The 23,539-nt window shown below is 46.7% G+C and overlaps 1 protein-coding gene across 2 annotated transcripts in view; it reads right to left on the bottom strand.

Moving 5' to 3' along the window:
* The window catches only part of LOC309635111 (gamma-aminobutyric acid receptor subunit rho-2), a 40,545-nt gene extending 17,087 nt beyond the window's left edge, over nucleotides 1-23,458 (bottom strand). For both annotated transcript variants that reach the window (XM_082405961.1, XM_082405962.1), the window contains exons 1-2: nucleotides 21,146-23,458; nucleotides 10,635-10,741 (exon numbers count right to left, since the gene is read on the bottom strand). In XM_082405961.1, the coding sequence (XP_082262087.1) occupies nucleotides 10,635-10,741; nucleotides 21,146-21,333 (295 nt within the window). In that variant the 5' untranslated portion in view covers nucleotides 21,334-23,458. The remainder of the gene's footprint in view (nucleotides 1-10,634; nucleotides 10,742-21,145) is intronic.
* Between the last annotated feature and the right edge of the window lie 81 nt (nucleotides 23,459-23,539).

Genomic DNA, 23,539 nt, shown 5'->3' with positions numbered 1-23,539 from the left:
CTTGAAGGAAAAGAGGGTGGGAGGATTTGCTCTACCAGATATCAAGATTTACTATAGAAATACAGTAATAAGTGGTGAAGCACCAGCATAAAAACGGACAAATTGACAAATGGAACAGAGTGGAGAGTCCAGAAACAGACACATACCTTTATGTACACCTGACTTATTATAAAGATATCACTGCAGGGCTTCCCTGGTGGCGCAGTGGTTAAGAACCTGCCTGCCAATGCAGGGGACATGGGTCCCTGGTCCAGGAAGATCCCACATGCCGCGAACAACTAAGCCCATGAGCCACAACTACTGAGTTCTGTGCCACAACTACTGAAGCCCGCACACCTAAAGCCCGTGTTCCGCAACGAGAAGCCACTGCAAATGAGAAGCCAGCGCATCGCTGAGTAATATATGTACCACATCTTCTTTATCCATTCATCTGTCGATGGGCATTTAGGTTGATTCCATGACCTGGCTCTTGTAAATAGTGCTGCAGTGAACACTGGGGTGCATGTGTCTTTTTGAATTATGATTTTCTCTGTGTATAGGCCCAGTAGTGGGATTGAGGGTTCCCTTTTCTCCACACCCTCTCCAGCATTTGTTCTTTGTAGATTTTCTGATGATGCCCATTCTAACTGGTGTGAGGTGATACCTCATTGTAGTTTTGATTGGCATTTCTCTAATAATTAGTGATTTCGTGCAGCTTTTCATGTGCCTCTTGGCCATCTATATGTCTTCTTTAGAAATGTCTATTTAGGTCTTCTGCCCATTTTTGGATTGGGTTGTTTGTTTTTTTGATGTTGAGCTGCATGAGCTGTTTATGTATTTTGGAGATTAATCCTTTGTCTGTTGATTCGTTTGCAAATATTTTCTCCCATTCTGAGGGTTGGCTTTTGGTCTTGTTTACAGTTCCCTTTGCTGTGCAAAAGCTTTTAAGTTTCATTAGGTCCCATTTGTTTATTCTTGTTTTTATTTCCATTTCTCTAGGAGGTGGGTCAAAAACGATCTTGCTGTGATTTATGTCAAAGTGTGTTTTTCCTACGTTTTCCTCTAAGAGTTTTATAGTGTCCGGTCTTACATTTAGGTCTCGAATCCATTTTCAGTTTATTTTTGTGTATGGTGTTAGGGAGTGTTCTAACTTCATTCTTTTGCATGTAGCTGTCCAGTTTTCCCAGCACCACTTATTGAAGAAACTGTCTTTTCTCCATTGTATATCCTTGCCTCCTTTGTCATAGATTAGTTGACCGTAGGAGCGTGGGTTTATCTCTGGGCTTTCTATCCTGTTCCATTGATCTATATTTCTGTTTTTGTGCCAGTACCATATTGTCTTAATTACTGTAGCTTTGTAGTATAGTCTGAAGTCAGGGAGTCTGATTCCTCCAGCTCCGTTTTTTTCCCCTCAAGATTGCTTTGGCTATTTGGGATCTTTTGTGTCTCCATACAAATATTAAGATTTTTTTGTTCTAGTTCTGAAAAAAAAGCCATTGGTAATTTGATAGGGATTGCATTGAATCTGTAGATTGCTTTGGGTAGTATAGTCATTTTCACAATATTGATTCTTCCAATCCAAGAACATGGTATATCTCTCCATCTGTTTGTATCATCTTTAATTTCTTTCATCAGTGTCTTATAGTTTTCTGAGTACAGGTCTTTTACCTCCTTAGGTAGGTTTATTCCTAGGTATTTTATTCTTTTTGTTGCAATGGTGAATGGGATTGTTTCCTTAATTTCTCTTTCTGATCTTTCATTGTTAGTGTATAGGAATTCAAGAGATTTCTGTGCATTAATTTTGTAACCTGCAACTTTACTAAATTCATTGATTAGCTCTAGTAGCTTTCTGGTGGCACATTTAGGATTATCTATGCATAGTATCATGTCATCCGCAAACAATGACAGTTTTAATTCTTCTTTTCCAATTTGTATTCCTTTTATTTCTTTTTCTTCTCTGACTGCCATGGCTAGGACTTCCAAAACTATGTTGAATAATAGTGGTGAGAGTGGACATCCTTGTCTTGTTCCTAATCTTAAAGGAAATGGTTTCAGTTTTTCACCATTGAGAATGATGTTTGCTGTAGGTTTGTCATATATGGCCTTTATTATGTTGAGGTAGGTTCCCTCTATGCCCACTTTCTGGAGAGTTTTTATCATAAATGGGTGTTGAATTTTGTCAGAAGCTTTTTCTGCATCTATTGAGATGATCATATGGTTTTTATTCTTCAATTTGTTAATATGGTGTATCACATTGATTGATTTGCGTATATTGAAGAATCCTTGCATCCCTGGGATAAATCTCACTTGATCATGGTGTATGATCCTTTTAATGTGTTGTTGGATTCTGTTTGCTAGTATTTTGTTGAGGATACTTGCATCTATATTCATCTGTGATATTGGTCTGTAATTTTCCTTTTTTGTAGTACTTTGTCTGATTTTAGTATCAGGGTGACGGTGGCCTCTTAGACTGAGTTTGGGAGTGTTCCTTCCTCTGCAATTTTTTGGAAGAGTTTGAGAAGGATGGGTGTTAGCTCTTCTCTAAATGTTTGAATTCACCTGTGAAGCCATCTGGCCCTGGAGTTTTGTTTGTTGGAAGATTTTAAATTACAGTTTCAATTTCATTACTTGTGATTGGTCTGTTCATATTTTCTATTTCTTCCTGGTTCAGTCTTGGAAGGTTATACCATTCTAAGAATTTGTCCGTTTCTCGCAGGTTGTCCATTTTATTGGCATAGAGTTGCTTGTAGTCGTCTCTAACAATGCTTTGTATTTCTGTGGTGTTCGTTGTAACTTCTTTTTCATTTCTAATTTTATTATTTGAGTCCTCTCCCTCTTCTTCTTGATGAGTCTGGCCACTCTCGCCTTTTGAGATGGACCTCATTCTGTCTATGGAATGTGTATCTCTCTATATAAATCCACTTCTTACATATCACTTTGTCTCTCACTGAATTCTTTCTGCGCTAAGACATAAAGAACCTGAGCTTCAGTAAGTCCTGAGACCAGGTGTGTGATTTCAGTGAAAAGACAGTGAGTTCAAGTTCCAATCTGAGTTGTGCAGTTTCAACATGGATCCAAATAGCTGAGAGTTGTTTCCTGTTAGAGGAAAGGAATTAAACTGGGCTCTAGGCAGGGACAGGCTGTCAGATGAAGCAGGACAGCACAGGGGGGCCACCATGGACAGATGTTCATGGCAGACTCGAGCACGGACGTGCAGAGAGAGAGAGGCTTCTACGACAGAAGAGGCCTATCAGGGGGAGGTAAGCTGGGGAGGCAGCTGGGCCAGACTGTGGAACTTTCGGGACACAGAGGGGAGAGGCGGGGCTGCATTTCATCCCGTAGAATATGGGAAGCCCTGAAGTTTCTGAGGGAGCAGCGCAGGGAAGGGGTGTTTCCAGAAGGTGAATTTGGCTACGAGGGGGGGTTTGGGGGCCATGGTGTTGGTGTCGGTAGTGCTTCCAACCTTCTTATGATTATCATCCATGAAAGAGAAAATTTAATTTATTTAAGTATGAATTCATTTAAATTTAAATTAAATACTAAGGAATAAGATGGGAAGGGAAGGTGGAGCTTTGGAGGGCCACAACCATTGTAATATCTAAGATTTTTTTCACCCCCCAAGAAGGCATTGAGAATGTGTGGTGTGAGGGGGCAGATCTGAGAGACACTGTGATGCATGAATTGATTCAACTTGGTTGATCTAGGAGGGGAAAGGGCAGGAAGGAGGGGGGCAAAATCAGCAAGGTCTCCACAGCTCCCTGCCTGAGTCGCCTAAGAGAAAGCTGACAGAAAATCAGCAGGTTCACTAAGTGAAGGCCGGAATTATGGGTTTTGCAATTATCTCAAGGAAGCACAGGAGCCAATGTTTCGTCTCCTAAATTCAGCCCTTTGGTGGTTGGATGTGGTGCAGGAAGGGTTCTCCTGCGCTCTAGAAGCTGACATGGGGAGAGTACTGCAGGCCCAGCCACTGCCCCAACCTGCCCCTGGTCCCATCTTCCCCGCTCACTCAATCTCGGCCGGTCCAGCCGTTGCCCCTCTGGGAAAGCAGACCCACACTCCGCCCTGCTCTGTGCTGGGCAGCTGACCACTAAGGGCAGCGTCCACATTTACAAACCCACCCCCAGGCAGGAGCACAAGTGGGGGCCCATATGCCACATGCTTGAATGTCTAAAGGTTATAAATCAAGCTAAGAAACTGCAGAATGATATATAGCCTCGCCTACTGTTTTGACAAATACACGTTCATGTCAACCCAGAAGGCCAAGCCCAGCCTCAGAGCTCTGACTCCTGGGAGCTCCGGCCGGGACATGGCAGGGCAGGGAGAGCGGGCCCAGCTCCGGAGCTGCCCTTTTCCCACCATAGCAGCAGCCGGCACAGAGGAGAGCCTGGCGTGTGCTGGTGGACACCCCCGCCCACTATCTGAGCTCTATCGAAAGCCGTCTGAAAGGCAGCCCTCAGCCCCCTCTCAGCACCGGGGAGCGGGGGAGGGGAGAAGAAGGGGAGGGGGAGGGGAGGGGAGGGAGAGGAGAGGGGCGAGGGGAGGGGGAGGGGAGGGGGGACCCCGCATGCGCAGTACAGCCCCCACCCCCACCCCCGGGGCTCGCCTAGGGAGGAGGCCCGGGCAGGTCCCGAGGTGGGCTCCGGGCTGTGTGGACATGATTCTGGGTCCCAGTACCCAAGTGTGGCCTAGAAGGGAAATCTCAGGTGGGCACGTCCTCTTGGCCCACAGACCACGCCCTGAGTGCAGGTGAGTGATCACACAGGACCCCCTTGCCTTGGCCTATGGCCACTGTTCACGGCGGGCCCTTGTCTTCTGCCCTCGGGTTGGTTCAGCCAATGAAGGTGCCAGCAGGTCTCAGAAGGCTGGAGGAGAGTGAGAGGAACTGATTCTCTCCCCCAGCCCTCCCTGCAGGCTTCATGGGCCCACCCTCTCCTGGATGCCAGGGTTCCCCTGTAAGGCAGCCCCTTCCCAGGGCTCTTGGTCTTTTCCAGATTCTGGTAACTGCTCCCTCCTCTTGCCCTTCACCCCTAACCTGGTGAAGGCTCCGCATTCTTCCAGCCCTCAAGGCTTCACTGCCAGCTTGCTGGTTTCCTTTAACCCTGCCCACCCCTTTGTGAGCAGACCTTTATTAAACTCTCCACTGTTCTCCCACTGTTACTGTAGCTTTTCCCAATGCCTCTCCCCTGGGCTCCGTCTGGGTGGATGGCCGCCCCCAGGCAGACACTCAGGTGTCCCAGCTTCCTCTGGTTCCATCGGTGGCTGTCTCCCTCCTTCACTTCTCACGATCCCTCCACTTTTATTTTTTTAACTGGAGTATAGTTGATTTACAATGTTGTGTTCGTTTTAGGTGTACAGCAAAGTGACTCAGTTATACATATACATATATCCATTCTTTTTCAGATTCTCTTCTGATATAGGTTATCACAGAATATTGAGTAGAGTTCCCTGTGCTATACAGTAGGTCCTTGTTGGTTCTCTATCTTACGTATAGTAGTGTATGTATGTTAATCCCAAACTCCTGATTTATCCCTCCCCACAACATTTTCCCTTTGGTAACCATAAGTTTGTTTTTGAAATCTGTGAGTCTGTTTCTGTTTTGTAAATAAGTTCATTTGTATCATTTTTTAAAATTAGATTCCACATATGAGTGATATCATATGATACTTGCCTTTCTTTGTCTGACTTACTTCACTCAGTATGAAAATTTCTAGGTTCATCCATGTTGCTGCAAGTGGCATTATTTCATTTTTTTCTGGCTAATATTACATTGTATATATGTACCACTTCTGGGTATATACCCCAAAGAATTGAAAACAGGGTCTTGAATAGATGTTTGCACACACATGTTCATGGCAGCATTATTCCCAAGAGCCAAAAGGTAAAAACAACCCAAATGTCCATTGACAGATGAATGGCAATTAAACAAGATGTGATATATTCATACAATGGAATATTATTTGGCCTTACACGCTACAACATGGATGAACCTTGAAGGCATAATGCTAAGTGAATAAGCCAGTCACAAAAAGACAAATACTGTATGATTCCTAGAGTAGTCAAGTTCATAGAGACAGAAAGTGGAATGGTGGTTGCCAGGGGCAGGGGGAAGCAGGAGTAATGAGTTATTGTTTCAGGACTTACCTGGTGGCGCAGTGGTTAAGAATCCGCCTGCCAATGCAGGGGACACGGGTTCGATCCCTGGCCCAGGAGGATCCCACATGCCGCGGAGCAACTAAACCCGTGCGCCACAACTACTGAGCCTGTGCTCTAGAGCCCTCAAGCCACAACTACTGAAGCCCGCGCTCCACAACTACTGAAGCCCGCGTGCCTAGAGCCCGTGCTCTGCAACAAGAGAAGCCACCACAATGAGAAGCCCGCGCACCACAACGAAGAGTAGCTCCCACTTGCCGCAACTAGAGAAAGCCCGTGTGCAGCCAAAAATAAATAAATAAATAAATAAATTTATTTTTTAAAAAAAGAGTTATTGTTTCACTGACAGTTTAGGAAGATGAAAAAGTTCTGGAGATGTATGCTGGTGACAACTGCACAACAATGTGAATATTCTTTTGCCACTGAACTATATGGTTAAAATGGTACATTTTATGCTATGTATGTTTTAGCCCAATTTTTTTAATTTTAAAAAATCAGCATTGCATTCTTTCTCCTAACAAATGGAGGGGAAACCCCAGGCCTCTGGAGGTTCTCCTAACCAGGACACACCAGCGTACCAGGCAGCTGGGAGCTTAGACAAGATATTTTTGTTTCAACTGATCCCTGGGATTATTAGGAAGCTACTAGATTTTTAATCTTTTCTCTTTCCAGACTGAAAAGGTCATCTGAGGGGTATCTAGTCTTAGGCAAATTCCTCTCTAGCAATTATTTTTAAATGTCAGTCCACAAGGAAGCCCCTCTTCGAAAAACAAGTTAGGAAGAGAAGACAGGGATGCAACACATACCCCACAATTGTTGACGGGCATCTTGTTGGCATGGCCTGCTGAGCGTGCACGGATGCTTTTTAGAGGGGCCTGTTAGGCTGGGCCGACACATTAGGGCCGGTTGAGCCCAGGCTCTGCTTTGGACCAGGTGTCTGGCACAGGGCTGCCCCCAAGGAAGGCGGGCTTCCTATTACTCACACAGAGCCATCTATGTGCTGTCTGCAAGCCTCCTTCCTCAGAGACACACCCACCCCCTGGCCAGTGCCTCTGCGCAGGAGTGAGGGGCTGGATGGAATGGAGACCCTCAGGAGGACCTGCAAGGAAGGCTTCTTGGCTCTAAACCATCTGCAGGTGCTCCAGGGATTACGGATTATAGCAATCATTGAAACCCCAGGCAGTGGGAAGCTCCCTCCTCTGACGGCCCCAGCCAGCCTGCTTGGCCATGTTGCAGCAGAAATAGAAATGAGACTTTTCTGATAAACAAGGAAAATAAGGAAACAATGAACAGGCTGGGGAAACAACATAAGCAGGTCTGAAAGAGTTAAGCAATCTTGGTCATTGTTTAGCTGTTACTACTAACAAACACTTGTAGCTAGACTTGTCCTTCACAAAGCTGATTACTCTCTGACTCCATACAAATTATCCTTTGCACCTGGCCTTTCTTCTCCCCCTACACTCCCTTGTAGCACTCTTCATTTCAGAAAGAAGTTCATGGGCCGATAACTTCAGGGACACCAGACCCGGTTGCTGAGCCGCCTGATGCCAGCTTTGGCCATGAATTTGCAGAAGAAAAGAAATGCAAGACCTTCGCTATTTTTGATCCTTATCATATACCCCGGACTGCAAGCCGAGCCCCACGTATAAAATCTTCTCCGATTCCCCAAGGAGGGGGGCACAGTTCTTGAGGCGTTAGCCTACTGTGTCTTCCCTTTGCCTGGCAAGGAAAATAAAAAGCCTCTCTATTTCTTATCTTCCAGTTCTCTGTCTCCGTATTTTTATTCGGCATCGGTGCACAGGGAGCCAGATTGGCACAGCCAGGACTCAACGAGTTGCAAAGATTCTTATATATGAGTTCATGTGTGTGTACCTCACTATGTGCTCCCCTGGTCCTATTTCATCCAAGTGACATCTAGACATCCAGGAAAGCCCTGCAGGGGAGAAAAGGTGCCCAGAAGACCAGCTGCTCTGGCGGGAGGGCGTCGGAAGGAGGAGTAGCCCCCTCCCTTGGCTTTGGTGACCAGAGATCTTGACAGCTGATGTGTAAGAGCCTCAGGTCTTATCGCACCTGCTGGAGGTGACACCTCCTTCCCCGGAAGCTTTCCCTAAAGTCAGGGTCTTTCCCAGCCTCAGAGGCTTACTCGGGCAGGGAGGGGCAAGGGGCTGTCCTGATTCTCCACACTCTGGGCGACACCAGAAGTTGCAGGGATCAGGATACAGGAAGTCCAATTTGCTCCTCAAACGTGGCTTGAGGAAGGAGCACCCTGACTGAGGCTGCAGCCTGTTGGATGATTCTACTCAGAGCTGGGTTTTCTGGGAACGTGGCAGGATTTCACCTGCCAGTCCTGAGAGCTAGCTCCTGGCTTTCCTGGCTTTCTCCCAGAGGAGGAGGGCGTTTTTATGAGGCTTTCACTTTTGCATCTGACATCACAGAGGAAACCCAAGTTCTGCCCCCAGTTGTTCTGTGGCCATCACTTAACCCCCTGGACCCCAGGCTCTTCTGTAAACTGAAAGTCCTAACCAGGTGATGACTCAGGCTCCTGCCAGCGACATCAACCTCCGTCAGAAAGTTACACTGTGTTATTCAGAAGATCACCCAGACCCAGACACACACAGCTGCCCTACAAAACTGTGCATTGAGGCAGGGTCACGTTGTGACTTTTGAGGACGTTGGGCACTTTTGCCTTCGTGGGCCCTTCCACCAGAAAAAAAATATTTAAAAAGCATACAACTGTGGTGGTATAAAGATGAATATATTAATATTATATATTAACATTTTCTTCTACCTAAAATTTTATTTTTTTCTTCTGACTTTAAAATAACATCTTAACAGGGGCCCCTAGGAGTATTGTTTGTGAGCCCTAAACACGCCTGCTCTGCCTAGTGGCCCAGCACTGGGGGACGTGCGGATTGAGGGGGTAAGAAAGAGACCCAGCTAGGAGAGCGGGCCTTCCTCAGTAGCTATGTGACCTGGACCAGTCACCTCACCTCTCTGTGCCTCAGTTTCCCCATCTGGGCATAATAGTAGTACCTACTTCACGGAGTTGTGAGGAATGAAGTAAGATCGTGTCTGTAAGTACCCTGGGTAGAATGGTGCCTGGCACAGAAGTCACTAGAAGTTGTTCGTTGTCATTAATGCTGTTGTTTGTCAACCTTGTTCCAGTTGCCTTGCTGACCCTCTGCATCTTACCCGACCCTCTAGAAGAAAGGCAAGGGGAGCAAGGGTGTCTCGCTTGGACTTCCTGGAGCACATACAGCTAATTTTAGAGCTGCTTATTCAGGGAAATGTTACTGAATTTCAGAAAACTCTCTGGTGGCATTACCCAGAACAAGCCCTCGAGGGCACCAGAACCCCCAGCTGTGCAGCATTCCACCCGGGGCAGGAAGAAGAGGCAGGGGCTGTCATCTGTCGCCTGCTCTCTCCTCCTGCTCGGCAGGTGTCAGAGCTCAGGGAACTGAGTGGGAGGCTTTGAGTCCTTGTAAAAATGCAACGGCCTCTGGGATAAATTAATGTCCTAATCCCCTAACAGTCACACGAGGGAGGCCTGACAGCTGGGTTTTTCTAAGGGGCCGTGAGCCTGTATGTGCCAGGGCTTTACATACATTATCTCATTTAATCCTGACAGCAACCCCAGATGGACGGATTACTATCCCCATTTCACAAACCAGCAAGCAGAGGCTCAGAGAGGGTCGGTGACTTGCCCGCAAGTCACCCCTACTCCTTCCTGCCGCCCCAGGAGAACGTTGGCACCTGAGAGGAGTTCAGGAGCGAGATAAGGGAGGAATGGAAACCCGCCTGCCTGGGTCTCCCTGGCCGGGGCCCATCAGCGGCCATGCTCCGGGCCTCAGTTTCCCCACCTGCGCAAGGGGGGCGTGGGCCCCGTGTCTCATGCACTCTGCAGTTCTCATCCCTCTCCCTGCCTGGTTGGTGCAGATGGCCGCCTCCTTGCCCAGCCCCCTCCCCTCTGTGGCATTCCTCCTGTCCCCGCCACTCCTCCCCAACCCTCCAAAGCAGGGAAGCTCCTTTGGGGCAAGTCTGCAAGGGAGCTTTGCAAGGCATTAAACTGTTGCTGCATTGGCAAGCAGGGGGCCCCCTCAGAACCCCAAGTTCCCAGCCAGGCACGGGATAGCAGAGCCGGGGAGTCCTTTTCTGTGTGGACGCTCAAGCCCTGCCACCCCCCCCCCCCACCACCCATGCAGCTCTTATGCTCTTATTTTTTTCGGAAAGGAAAGTTGGCAGCAGCAGGGCTGGGCCTCCATGGATGTAAACAGCTTAATCATCCTCAGGTCCTTTTCTCAACAGCCCTCTCCACTCACTTCCTTCCAGCTCTTTTCTCCTGGGGATAATTAGTGACTCCGGAGCCAGCTGGGCTTCTCTGAGTGTGAGTGGGAAAATCAGGGACCCCGGGGGGAGGGCTGTGCCTGAGGGAACCCACTGGAAGAGCAGCAGGAGGCAGCCCTGGCATCAGGCCCCAAAGGGCCAAGGGGAGGACACAGTCTTACCTCCAAAGGCGGGCCTCATGGTGAAGTCATGGTCATCCACTCTGAGAAGTGGCTGAGGTTTTCCCTTTCGGATTTTGGTCACATCAAGGTTCTTCTTATATAGGTGACTGCAAAGACAAGCAAGAAACTGTTTTCCGTCAGCCCACCAAGGCATCGCGTGAGAAGATTTGGGGAGATTACTTCCTGCAGGATCTACGTGTTACTCACCTTTTCGCCCATCCTACCATCTCTTTCTCCACTGAAGGGAGGTCGAGAAATAAAGGGTCCCCCCCCCGCTTACCTCCACCACCCCGGGCCCTCACAGGCAGGCTGACCCGAGGACCTGGCCCTTCCAGAGGCTTCCTAAAGTAGATCCCCCCGAGGCAGGACACCATCCTACCTTGCAAGCTCCTAGCTGTCTTGCCCAAAGTCATGATTGGATGACCAACAGTTGGGTCTAATGGTGGAGAATTATGATGGGTCTTTTTTTCCTGTTAAAATATTTCCTCAGTGTTGTTTTAATATTGGTTTTGCGATAAGGAAGATTCTTAGGGACTTCCCTGGTGGTCCAGTGGGTAAGACTCCACGCTCCCAATGCAGGGGGCCCGGGTTCGATCCCTGGTCAGGGAACTAGATCCCGCATGCTGCAACTAAGACCCGGCACAGCCAAAATAAATAAATAATAAATAAATAGTTCTAAAAATCAATATAACAAAGTGGCATATTTTTTAAAATAAAATAAAATAAAATTCTGAGACAAATGTAGTTAAAGTTTTAAAAGGCTGGTGTTATCCTAGCCAGACCTGATGCTCTTTTCTTTTTTTTTAGAGTATTAGTCATTTTTTTTAATTTTTATTTATTTATTTATTTATGGCTGTGTTGGGTCTTCGTTTCTTTGCGAGGGCTTTCTCTAGTTGTGGCAAGCGGGGGCCACTCTTCATCGCGGTGCGCGGGCCTCTCACTACCGCGGCCTCTCTTGTTGCGGAGCACAGGCTCAGTAATTGTGGCTCATGGGCCCAGGTGCTCCGCGGCATGTGGGATCTTCCCAGACCAGGGCTCGAACCTGTGTCCCCTGCATTGGCAGGCAGATTCTCAACCACTGCGCCACCAGGGAAGCCCAGACCTGATGCTCTTTACATCTGTCCAGTTGGCAGCTGTCTGAAGAATCCACCCGGGCGGAGAGAGCCTCAACCCTTGGGAGAACAGACAGTTCACAGCCAGTGGGCATTAAGGCCACAGGTGGGCACAGAGTTGCTCCGACCATCCAGCCAGGTGGTGGGCGGGGGAGCTGGAGCCCAGGACTGCAGACCCTGCTTCCCTGTCCTTCCTTTAACCCAGAGGAAAAAGGAGTAATTCTCTCCTCTTTTTCACTCACACTCATTCTTTCCATCTTTTTTTTATTCCCCACCACAATCACACATAATCCTAAAGCAGTCAAATTCAAAATCTTCTAAAGCAATAGTCTACTTAGGATTATCACTAAACAGGAAGAATAATAGGAGGGGAGGGAAAAGAAGATGGAGAGGAAGCAAGGCAGGAAGAAAGGAAGGCTAGGAGGCAGGTTATTTGGACATTTGGGTCTGACAGGATATGAGCTTTAATTCTTTTTTTTTTTTTTTTTTTCTGGCCGTGCCTCGAGGCTTGCGGGATCTCAGTTTCCCTGACCAGGGATTGAACCCAAGACCCGGCAGTGAAAGCCCGGAATCCTAACCCCTAGGCCACCAGGGGACTCCCTGAGCTTTAATTCTTGACAGAAGAAAATAATCTTATAAGAAGTCAGTGTTACTATCATATCTGTTATGTGCTGGCTATTGAAGGGTTTTAGAAGTCAATGAAGAGATTTTGTTTTTGAGTGTGTGTTGTTCAGCTATATATACCCCTATTTACTCTCCACGTTCTTACCACATTTTGTTGATTTTTTAGAGAAACAAGCATATTTCCTGTTTAAACCCTGTAAAAGGAAAGGGACATATTTCCTGTCTCGAGGTCCTGTTCTTTATGTCTTCCTACGAAATCCTTCTTAACTTTCATTCTCTACCAGCTCTGCCCAGATGGTATCACTTGATGGGAGGTCTGAAGCTGTGCTGATCAATAAAACAGCCACTAATCACATGGGGCTGTTTAGATTTAAGTTAATTAAAATTAGATAAAATTAGTATTCAGTTTCCTCGGATACACTAGCCATATTTAGGTGCTCAAGGGTCATAGGTGTCTGATCGCTACTATACTGGACAGTGCAGATATATAACATTTCCACAATTGGGAAAAGCTTGATTATTCAGTGCCGACCTGACCCTCAACTGTCTTCCCCACCCAAGAAGCAGATTCCCCTGTGAGCTGGGCCTCCCCGCCTTACAGCCCTGCTCTGGGAGTCACCTCGTCCAGCTTCTCACAGCTCAGGACCTCCCAGGCAGGCTCCCTCTTCTGCTGAAGGCTCGGTACCACCTGTTTCTCTCTATTCAGTTCCTCCCTTCAACCTTGGGGAGTTCAACATCCAGATCGTAGGAGAGCAAAATCTGCCACCTCAAAATGTGTCTCTTTGGCATGTGGATTATTTTGAGCTGAAAACAATCAAGGCCCAAAAGATCCAGGAAGAACCTTTGAGCTTCCCCCTAACTGCCTAAAAGAATTTGCACAGAGGGCCTGTTCCTGGAAGAGAACTGTCACCAGAGATCTCTGCAAAGAATATGGGCTAGGGGTGGTGGGGAGAAACTCTGCTGGGCCTGAAGACCAGAGTCCACTTGGTGTCCCATTGTCTCTGCACAGCCCGGCACACCATCGGTTTACCAAACACTTCCATCTTTTTTTTTTTTTTTAATCTTATTTATTTTTGGCTGCATTGGGTCTTCATTGCTGCACGCGGGCTTTCTCTCTAGTTGTGGCGAGCAGGGGTACTCTCCAGTTGCGGTGCATGGGCTTCTCATTGCGGTGGCTTCCCTTGTTGTGGAGCACGGGCTCTAGGCGCGCAGGCTTCAGTAGTTGTGGCTCGCGGGTTCTAGAGCTCAGGCTCAGTAGTCGTGGCGCACAGGCTTAGTTGCTCCAAGGCATGTAGGATCTTCTCGGACCAGGGATTGAACCCATGTCCCCTGCATTGGCAGGCAGATTCTTAACCACTGAGCCACCAGGGAAGTCCCTCTTTTTCATCTTCATGTGAATTGCCTTCCTCCCCTTTGTAGTCCTAAACCACTACCCCCAACATCCTCTTTGTCTTTAGCTGAAGATGGTTTTTAAGCTGAGGGTTTGGCCTTTTGGATGAATTACTCAGTTTTCCTGGGTCTTTCCCATGGATACAGTTATTAAACTTTTGTTTGATTTTCTCCTGTTAATCTGTCTCATGTCAATTTAACTCTTAGACCAGCCAGAAGAACTTAGCAGGGTAGAGGAAAACGTCTTCATCCCGGACAATACGGACAGCCATCCTGCAGTCTGGTTGCACAACTCTTCAATTCCTGGACTCAAGTGTATTTGCTCAACACATTTCTATGGATCACCTACTCTGTCCAAACACTGCTCACTCAAGTCACGGGAGGACATATATTCACCTCCCCTACAGAGCTGATGACCTAGTGGGAGAAATAGACAATAAACAAGTGGACAGATAAAGAATGTAACTTCAAAAAGTGTTGGGACCTCCCTGGTAGTCCAGTGCATAAGACTCTGCGCTCCCAATGCAGGGGGACTTGGTTCAATCCCTGGTTGGGGAACTAGATCCCGCATGCATGCCACAACTAAGAGCCTGCATGCTGCAACTAAAATATCCCACATGCCACAACTTAGACCCAGCGCAGCCAAAATAAACAAATAAATAGAAAGTGCCATAAATATATCATAGAGCAGGGTAAGGAAGAAGAGACAGATGGGTTGGGGTAGAGGGTGATCAGAGAAGCCCTCTGAGCCCTGGAAAGGGTGAGTCATGAGAGGAGCTGAAGAAAGTGCATTCTGGGAGAGGGAAGAGCAAGTGCAAGTGTCCTGAGGTGAGTGTGGCTTGTGTGTGGAACAGTAAGAAAACCAGTGGGCAGAGAATAAGGAGGAGGAAAGCAGTAAGAAAGGAGGTGGGAGACAAGGCCAGGGACTAGATCCTGAGGTCCTCAGGGATATATACTGAGTGGGGAAACACATGGGAATTCTGAGCAGGGGAGTCAAAAGTTCTGGTTTAACACCTGGGAAGATCACTCAGGTAGAGGAGACTGTGGGAGGGCAGAGAAGAAATGGGAAACCATTAGGAGACTTCTGCTGAGAGAACATGGTGCCTGGGTTAGGGCGGTAAGGGGTGGAGCTGTAGAGAAGTGATCAGAAAGGCTTTGCTGATGGATTGGGTATGGGGTATGGGGGAAACAAAGAGGCAGGGATGGCCCAGGTTTACGACGAGCACCTTGGTGAATGGTGGGGCATTCACTGAGATGGTAAAAACTGGAGGAGTGGCATGTTTGTGGGGATGACGGTGCATCAGATTCTTAGAAGCCGTCTTGATGTCCAGACGCCTGTGAGACACCAGGTAGGAAGTGCAAATAGGGTGGGTGCAACTCAGAAGACAGTAGCAGTAGCAGTGTTTTCACTTCCCTTGGCCTTGTAGGTTCTGGGGGGCCCCTGGGGGCTCAGCAGATGTGCCTGACCCTCCTTCTCCCAGAGCCCTTTGACTCTGCCCTCAACATCCTGGCCTGGCTTCCTCAGCTTGTCCCCTTCTCACTGCTCATTCTCATCAGCATTCAGACGGATTCGACTCTCTCTCACCTTGAACCAGAATGAAGCAGAAAATCTGTCTGGACCCCACGTCTCTTCACGCAAAATTAATTGAAAAGTGATGGCGGGACAGTGGTGGCAGTTATACTCTTCTTTGAACATTTCCTTTTTTTAAAAAAAAAATCTCTCCCGGCCTCTCAATAAATAAATAACTTTCCCAAAGACCTGCTGCCATTCCTCACTCCTGAGCACTTCTTGCCCCACTCGTGCCTGAGCCGAGGCCTTGAAGGTGCACTTGCCAAGGGTCAGGGAGGACCAGCCTCTGCTGGAAATCTCGTCTTCCAGGACAGGGTGCTTGTCCTGTCTCAGCTGCCTTCTCTTCCCTCTCGACACTCCCTTTGGCAGTGGCTTCAACTGTCATTCACTTACTGATGATTCCTAAATCTATGTCCCTTGCTCTACACCTTTATATCCTACTGTCTAACAGATTATCCCCAGTTGGGTATCCTATAGGCATTTAAAATCAACACGTCCATAGTTTGGGACCTGCTGAGTGGGAGGTGACCCAGCTGAAGGACACGTGGGCGTTATATGAAACTGGCAGGAGGGTAGGAGAGGTGAGGCTGAAATGGACAGACTGAGGCTGCAGGGGCTCAGCCAGGGAGAGCCTTGAAGATCCTGTTAAGAATTTTATCTTTACCCATGGGACTTCCCTGGCGGTCCAGTGGTTAAGACTCCCAGCTTCCATTGCAGGGGGCGCGGTTCGATCCCTGGTCAGGGAACTAAGATCCCGCGTACTGCGTGGCCAAAAAAAGAAAAAAAAAAAAAGAATTTTATTTTTATCCAAAAGCCAAGGAAAAAGAGGAAGGGTGTTGGGCACTTGGAGAAAGAAGCTATGATCAGATATGCTTTTGGACAAGCCCGTTGCAGCTGCACACTCCGAGGACGAGGGGCCAATGGCTTCTTCCTGTAGCTGGAAGGTGGGACCTAAGTCAGTTCCCTAGAAGCACGTGTGGTCATGGAGGGGCCCTTCCAAGGAGCTTCCGCCCCCCCGGGTCTCTTCCCCAAGAAGTGGAGCAGGACCAGGCCCGGCTCCCTGCACAGCGACTGCTGGGGGGCCGTATACAGAAGTCCCAGCAGAGACACCCCGGGAACGTGGAAGCAGAGCTCAGTCTGAGGGCTTAGCCGATCACAGACATTAAATTGTGAGGGCAGCCGGCTCACTGCCCCCTGGCTCGCGGGGAGCAAATCCCTCCCGGTCAGCACAGTTTCTCAGTTGAGAGGGGAGGATTAGGGGAAGGGGAGTTCCCGCATGCCAGCACCCCGGGGAGAGGGAGGAGATTGAAACCCCAGTGCCATTAATAAGGACCCAGAATTTTTCTTACGGGTCCAGTTATTTGATAACTCAGGCCGCTGATATCCTGATCCTTGGGCTATTGGTGTAAGCTAGATGCCCTGTATCCATCCTCCACAGGAGATGCCGGCCACTGCCCCACCCCAGACTCCAGGGGCTCGGCTCTCCCACTCCAGACTCCAGGGGCCATATGCCGAGCCCCAGCCCCGCGGCGGGGCTGCCAGAACCTTCACGGAACCTCAGACCCAGCCTTGTCGGGGTGTGGAGGGGGGAGAGAAGAAGAAAAAGTGCATCTGAGAAGCAGGGTTGGTGAGCTGCAGTCACCACATCATTCCAGTGGGTTTCAGTTGGAGAAATGAGGTTCAGAAAGATCAGGAAACACGGCCACACAGCCAGGGAGCAGCAGAAGCAGGGCCTGAACCTGGTTTCTCCAGACTTCCCAACCCCACTTCCTTCCCCAGATCCCTAGGGAGGGTGAGGGTCACTGGGTAGCAGGAGAGTAAAGCAGCTCCTGAGTCCAGCACTGGAACCATGATGCCAGAGGAGAGAAGGACGGCCAAGGGCAGGTGGAACCAAAGGGGCAGCAAATGGGAAGGAAAGATGAAAGGGGACCTCAGGCTTCGGCACCAGGAGGGGCCACACAGTGTGATCAGGGCAGAGCCCAGACTCCCAGATCGTGGTGTATTTTCAGATCTCAAGGGAGAAGGGCGTCTCTTGGCAGGAAAGCAATCATGTGGTCAGGAGGCCAGGAAAGCAATCATGTGGTCAGGAGGCCGCCTTAGGCAGCAAGGGCGGGGAATAAACCTGGGAGGCTGAGAGGCAGGAAGAACACAACAAAACAAACAGCCAAGAGCAAACAGGCTCACTTGGCAGCAATTCAATAAAGGGACACAAAGGATCATAATACAGGAAGCAGTTTTGAAAAAGCAGTTGCTGGACAGAATAATTGTTTTGTGAGGGTGTGTTGGCCAGGGTGACACAGGGAAGGTTGACAAGTTAGAAGAAGTCCTCTCGGTGTGTGTGTGTGTGAACAGGACTTGTAAGAGAAGGAGCTACTCCACAGAGCTGAACTGCTCTAAGACTGTAATGAGAAAGGGTCAGGTCATTTTATTCCTATTTAAACTCTTGTGTCAATAATGAAAGTACCTTTTAGTCAGATGTTTGGCTGAAATTTTTCACAGACAGACATAGCTCTATGATTGTCTGAGTGTGTACACGCCCTGGTGGATTACAGAAAGGCCTAGAAGCATGTTCCCTGATACATTTTCTCTATCCTTTTTCCCAGCTTCTGTTCAATAATTATTTTATATTCTTTGAATGTGTATGTTCACCTTTTCATCCACTTTAACACCTCATGGGATAGATTTCAAAAAGTTATCTTCACCCCTAAGGGTCAAATTCAATCCATCCATAAACAGTATAAAGTTTCCTCAAAAAACTAAAAATAGAACTACCATATGACCCAACAATTCTACTCCCAGGTATATATCTGAAGAAAATGAAAACACTAATTTGAAAAGATACGTGCACCTCAATGTCCATAGCAGCATTGTTTACAATGGCCAAAATGTGGAAGCAACCTAAGTGTCCATCAACGGATGAATGGATGAAGAAGTTGTGGTCTATATATACAATGGAATACTACTCAGCCATAAAAAAGAAAGAAAATTTGCCATTTGCAACAACATGGATGGACTTGGAGGGTATTACGCTAAGTGAAATAAGTCAGACAGAGAAAGACAAATACTGTATGGTATTACTTATATGTGGAATCTAAAAAACAAAACAAACTAGTGAATATTTAAAAAAACAGACTCACAGGTATAGAGAACAAACTACTGGTTACCAGTGGGGAGAGGGAAGGGGGAGGGGCAAAATAGGGCTAGGAGATTAAGAGGTAACAAACTACAATGTATGAAATAAATAAGCTACAAGGATACATTGTACAACACAGGGAATATAGCCAATATTTTATAATAACTATAAATGGAGTATAATGTATAAAAATTTAGAATCACTATGCTGTACACCTGAAACTAATACAATACTGTAAACCAACTATACTGCAATTAAAAAATTTTTTAAAATAAATTCAGTCTGTCCACAAGCTCATGCAGGTGTCTGGGAACGAGACTGTGGGTCTTCTGAGAGTAACAGAGATGCTGTAACTGCCCAGGCTGCCAAGTGGAGTCCCTGAGGGTCCCTGAGGGGCTCGTGCTGAACCCCAGCACCATTATTAGAAAATAGACAGGTTCAGACAACGGTTTCCCTTCAGACCTAGTAAATCAGGATCCTAGGTTCTGGTCCTGTCAAGCTACTACCGAGCTGTATGAATTACTCACGCCGACGTTTTAGCATCTGTAAAATAAGACAGTGTTTCCCCATGTGTGCTCTGTGGACTATGAATCCCACAAGATAGTCCCAAAAAAAAGTGTTGTTCTTTTTCTTTTTTTTTAAAGAAACACTGCATAATTTATCCTCCTCTTCAAGATTCACAACCTCTATTGGCATAATAAATGTTCTATAAGTTCTGCTATAAAGATATCTGTCTAAAATGGTCTAAACCAGGATTTCCCAAGCTTCTTTGACCCCGGAACCCCCTCTTTATACAACACCTATTCACATTTCACAGAATTAGAACTCAGGGGAATTGCTGGACCCCATGACCTCTGAAGTTCCTGCCAGTTCAACAGCCTAGGATTCTGGCTACATAACCAGGATGAGTCTTCGAGAGTGGTGCCTCTTTCCCAATATCCTGGACAATTTGTACCTGTTTGCTTTCTGACTGAGTAGAATTAGACTTCACAGAGTATTTACATCTCCCAGAGCAGCAGTCTCCAAAGTAGGGGCACACCTGGAGGGGTCAGGATGCTCCACTGGGATGCAAGAAGTAGAAATTGTAACTCTCATTTATAGTTAGTTTTTATCTAAAAATAAGGAAGCTTTGGGGCTTCCCTGGTGGCACAGTGGTTAAGAATCCACCTGCCGATGCAGGGGACACGGGTTCAAGCCCTGGTCCGGGAAGATCCCACATGCCGCGGAGCAACGAAGCCCCTGTGCCACAACTACTGAGCCCGTGCACCACAACTCCTGAAGCCTGCATGCCTAGAGCCCGTGCTCTGCAACAAGAGAAGCCACCGCAATGAGAAGCCCGCGCACCGCAACGAAGAGTAGCCCCTGCTCAACGCAACTAGAGAAAGCCCGAGCGCAGCAACGAAGACCCAATGCAGCCAAAAATAAATAAATAAAATAAATTTATAATAACAAAAAAACTGTGAGAAACAAATGTTTAAAAAATTAAAAAAATAAAAATAAGGAAACTTTTCAGCTTTAATTGAATATACATATTTATAATAGTACATGTATGTAATTTGTGTATATATATGTAAACACATCAGCGGGTACGGTTTCAAAAAATTGTCACTGATAGCGGTACGTGAAAGGGAGACCACTGACCTAGAAAATGTGCCTCAAGATATTAGTTAATATTCGTAATCACTAGTTCACACGGTGCTTAGTAGAATGGAAAAACAGACATGTAACATGGCGTGTTACACATGGCGTGGATATCTTAGCTGCTTGCTCTTCTCTTCATGCTGAACAGGACTAGAATATCGCGCTTCATACATCAGTTCAAAACAAACGTATTAAGGAACTTCGATTTGTGATGTAATTATGTTAAGTGCAAATTCTGGGCCTAACCAGTTATTTCTTGGAAGTGTTTCCATTACATCATGAAATAGCCTTCACTGTTGTTCACATGTATATTTTTGATAACCTAGCAAATTTCAAACATCTCTAAGATTCAAAACAGTACAATGAAACCTGATAGCATTATAAAATTGTTCCCAAGCAAATAATTTAAAGAAGACAACTCCCAGTTACATTTTTTTCTTAATAAGTCAAACTACATTCCTATATACAGTTCCCCTCAAAAAAAAAAATTCTTTTTTTTTTTTTTAAAGTGAAAGCAGGTTTATTTAGAGAGATACACTCCATAGACAGAACGTGATCCGTCTCAGAAGGCCAGAGAGGCCCCAGGGCATGGGGTAGTCTCGGAAAGTGAGAGTAGCCCTGAAATATGGGGTGGTTAGTTTAAAAAAAAAAAAATTCTTGAGTGTAATTCCTTAGCAGGTCATCTATGGTCCCTACAGGATGTAATCCCAAGAAACTAAGCAGCACAATCTGAGAAGTACAACGATGCTTTACCCACTAAGTCTTCAACTACCTGATTTAAATCAAAATGCTTTGGCTGAACACACACCAGAATGAAAGGCTCAGCCTGGTCTAGCTTCCCTCTCTCGCTGCTGGTGACACAATAGTGTATTTGTGCCCAGGGAGAGGCTGTGTTGGGTGAGGGCGAGGTCCTATCTACCCCCGGCTGGAAAACAGATTCCAGTAGGACGGACGATCTAACCACTAGCCCTCCCGGGAGCTGTCCCACTGTGTGTCACTGCCACCACGAATCACCTCCCTCCCCTCCTGCCCACAACTTTACCTTGGCTTGGACGTTTCCAGCTGCCCTGTCCATCTCCTCTTCTTGGGCTTTCTGCTCTCCACAAGAACCATCAGGCAAAACAAGAACAAAATGAGTCTTGAAAAATAAGGCATCCTGTGAATGTCTGTGATGCCACAAGCTGCTTTCCAGTAACCTGCAGCGGGGCAGATCCCCCCAGGCTTAACCATTGACTTGGTCTTCTGCCTCGAGCCAGGGCAGCAAGGAGGGCATGGCTGGCCAGGCTGAGTTTCCCGATTTAATACTGATACTGATGCTTGTGCCACCCTACTTCCCACCCCTTCGGGCCATGACACAAACACCAAGGCTTTGCCTTCCCCGCTACTTAGTGATTGGCTATTAGTCAGTAAGTTGGTTCTCCTGTGAAGCTCAGCTTCCGCTGAGTCCTAGAACAGCTTTGGCTAAAACTGTTATATAAAAAAAAAAAAATTAAATCTCTTGGACATGCCAGCTTTTTGCTGAGATCATTAATCCATCTCTCTGGCGATATAAAACCAGTCTGTCACATCCGCCAGGGAGCAGGTTGGATTCTGAGTGGATTTGCAGGGAAGACTTATAGACACGGAGATGGGCACCTGAATGTGCCCCGGAAATGCTGAGTAAACACGCAAATGACCTGTTTCCACAGGGTTGCTTTATTTCTTGAGCTAAGAGCCTGTGCTTCACCTATGGCCAAGGGTGCTTGCCTTTCCCCCAAATACACATCTTTTTTTTTTTTTTCAATGAAAACACATCTTATCAAAACATAAAACATATTTTGATTTTGAAGGAAAGCATAAACCAAAGGAGAATTCGTGATTATGTAAGCTCTTCTTCCTAGCATGAGCACTAGATTAATGTTGGTCTTTCATCCTAAAATGTATACTGTCATCGCTGATTCACTTTGTTATAAAGCAGAAACTAACACACCATTGTAAAGCAATTATACTCCAATAAAGATGTTTAAAAAAATGTATAATGCCATCATAAATGAGGCTTGATTCCTATTCTGGGATATGGAATTATGAACATCAGAAGTGAAAAGATACATGTGGTTATGTTTCATCTACTCTGCAGAAGAAAATGTTTAAAAACTACCTATTGCTTGCTTGCTGTGTCCTGGGAATGGAGATGATGAGTGTGGTAGAGACACAGGGAGATGAGGATGGAGGTCAGAAGGAGAAATAGCTAAAACTGAAACAGAATTAGGGTTTTCTTATGTAAGAAGGAATCAAGAGAAGCTCTTTTGATCCCTTTAAGCAAAGTAGAATGATGTGATCCACTTTATTTTTTCAGGAATTCCTAAGTGGGATCAGTTGGGTCAGAGAAGACCCAACTGATTGATCTCTTTTGACTATGTTAAAAGAGGATGAGGCCCTGCCCTAAGGGATGGGAAGAGGGAAGGAGAAGAAGAGGGAAGACAGAAGAATGTGACAGTCAAGTTATCACCGAAGGAGAATATACATGGTGACTGAATAGAGTAGGCGGTGAGAGAACACAATGAATGCTAGGACCCCGGTTTGGAGGCAGGTCTGGTGGGTTGGTACCACCATTATCTGATGTCCCTGAGAGGTGGACAAGTTTGGCGGGGTGGGGGGGGGAGGATGAGATAAATTTTGACTTATGGAGTTTGAGGCGTCATGGGACCTCCGGAAGCCCAGTAGGCAGCTGGAGTATGAGCCTGGAACTCAGGAGAAAGGTCTGGATTGAAGAAATAGATGAGGAACCATCAGTGTAATGGTGGTAGTTTAATCACAGGAAAAGATGAGATCTTCCCGGGAACAGAAGAAGTCGGAGTCCAAGTGCAGAATCCCAGAGACTCTGTACTCTTAAAGGCTGGGTGGGCAGCCAGAACACAGGCATAGAAAAACTAGCAGAGATGTTGACTACGAAAACCAAAGGAGTTTCAGGAGGGGGATAGTTAACAGTCAGTGCTGGGAAGAAGTAAGTACACAAAACATGTTCCTGGACCTGAGAACCAGAACATTGCTCCTAACTTCAATAAACTGTAGTTTTAGTTGTGCGATGTGGAAGAAGCCAAATTGCAATGAATTAAATAGGAATCTGGGAAACGGCGTTATTTAGTACGGGGACTGACTCAGTGGTTCCCAAATCTGGCCACTCCTCGGAATTACCCAGGTAATTTGTTTAAAAGTCTCATTCCTGCCAAAGATTTAGTGAGGAAGACATGAGACTTATGAAAGTTCTTTTCCATAAACTTTGTTCAAAAGATCTCTTTTGCTGTCTTTCCTTTGGAACAGGCCCATCAAGGGCTGACTGACTGGAACCCTAGAATTTTGCATGGATGTTGTTGGCTTTAAAGAGATATTTGTTTTGTTGCACTCCAGATGTAACTTTAGATCCTACCAATTTTTTCTTTAAATCTTACTTTTAGTA

The sequence above is a fragment of the Balaenoptera borealis genome (assembly GCF_965194805.1).
Source record: "Balaenoptera borealis genome assembly, chromosome: 9".
Classification (NCBI taxonomy): domain Eukaryota; kingdom Metazoa; phylum Chordata; class Mammalia; order Artiodactyla; family Balaenopteridae; genus Balaenoptera; species Balaenoptera borealis.
Note: the sequence above shows the minus strand (reverse complement) of the source record. Positions and strands in the feature narration are given on the sequence as shown.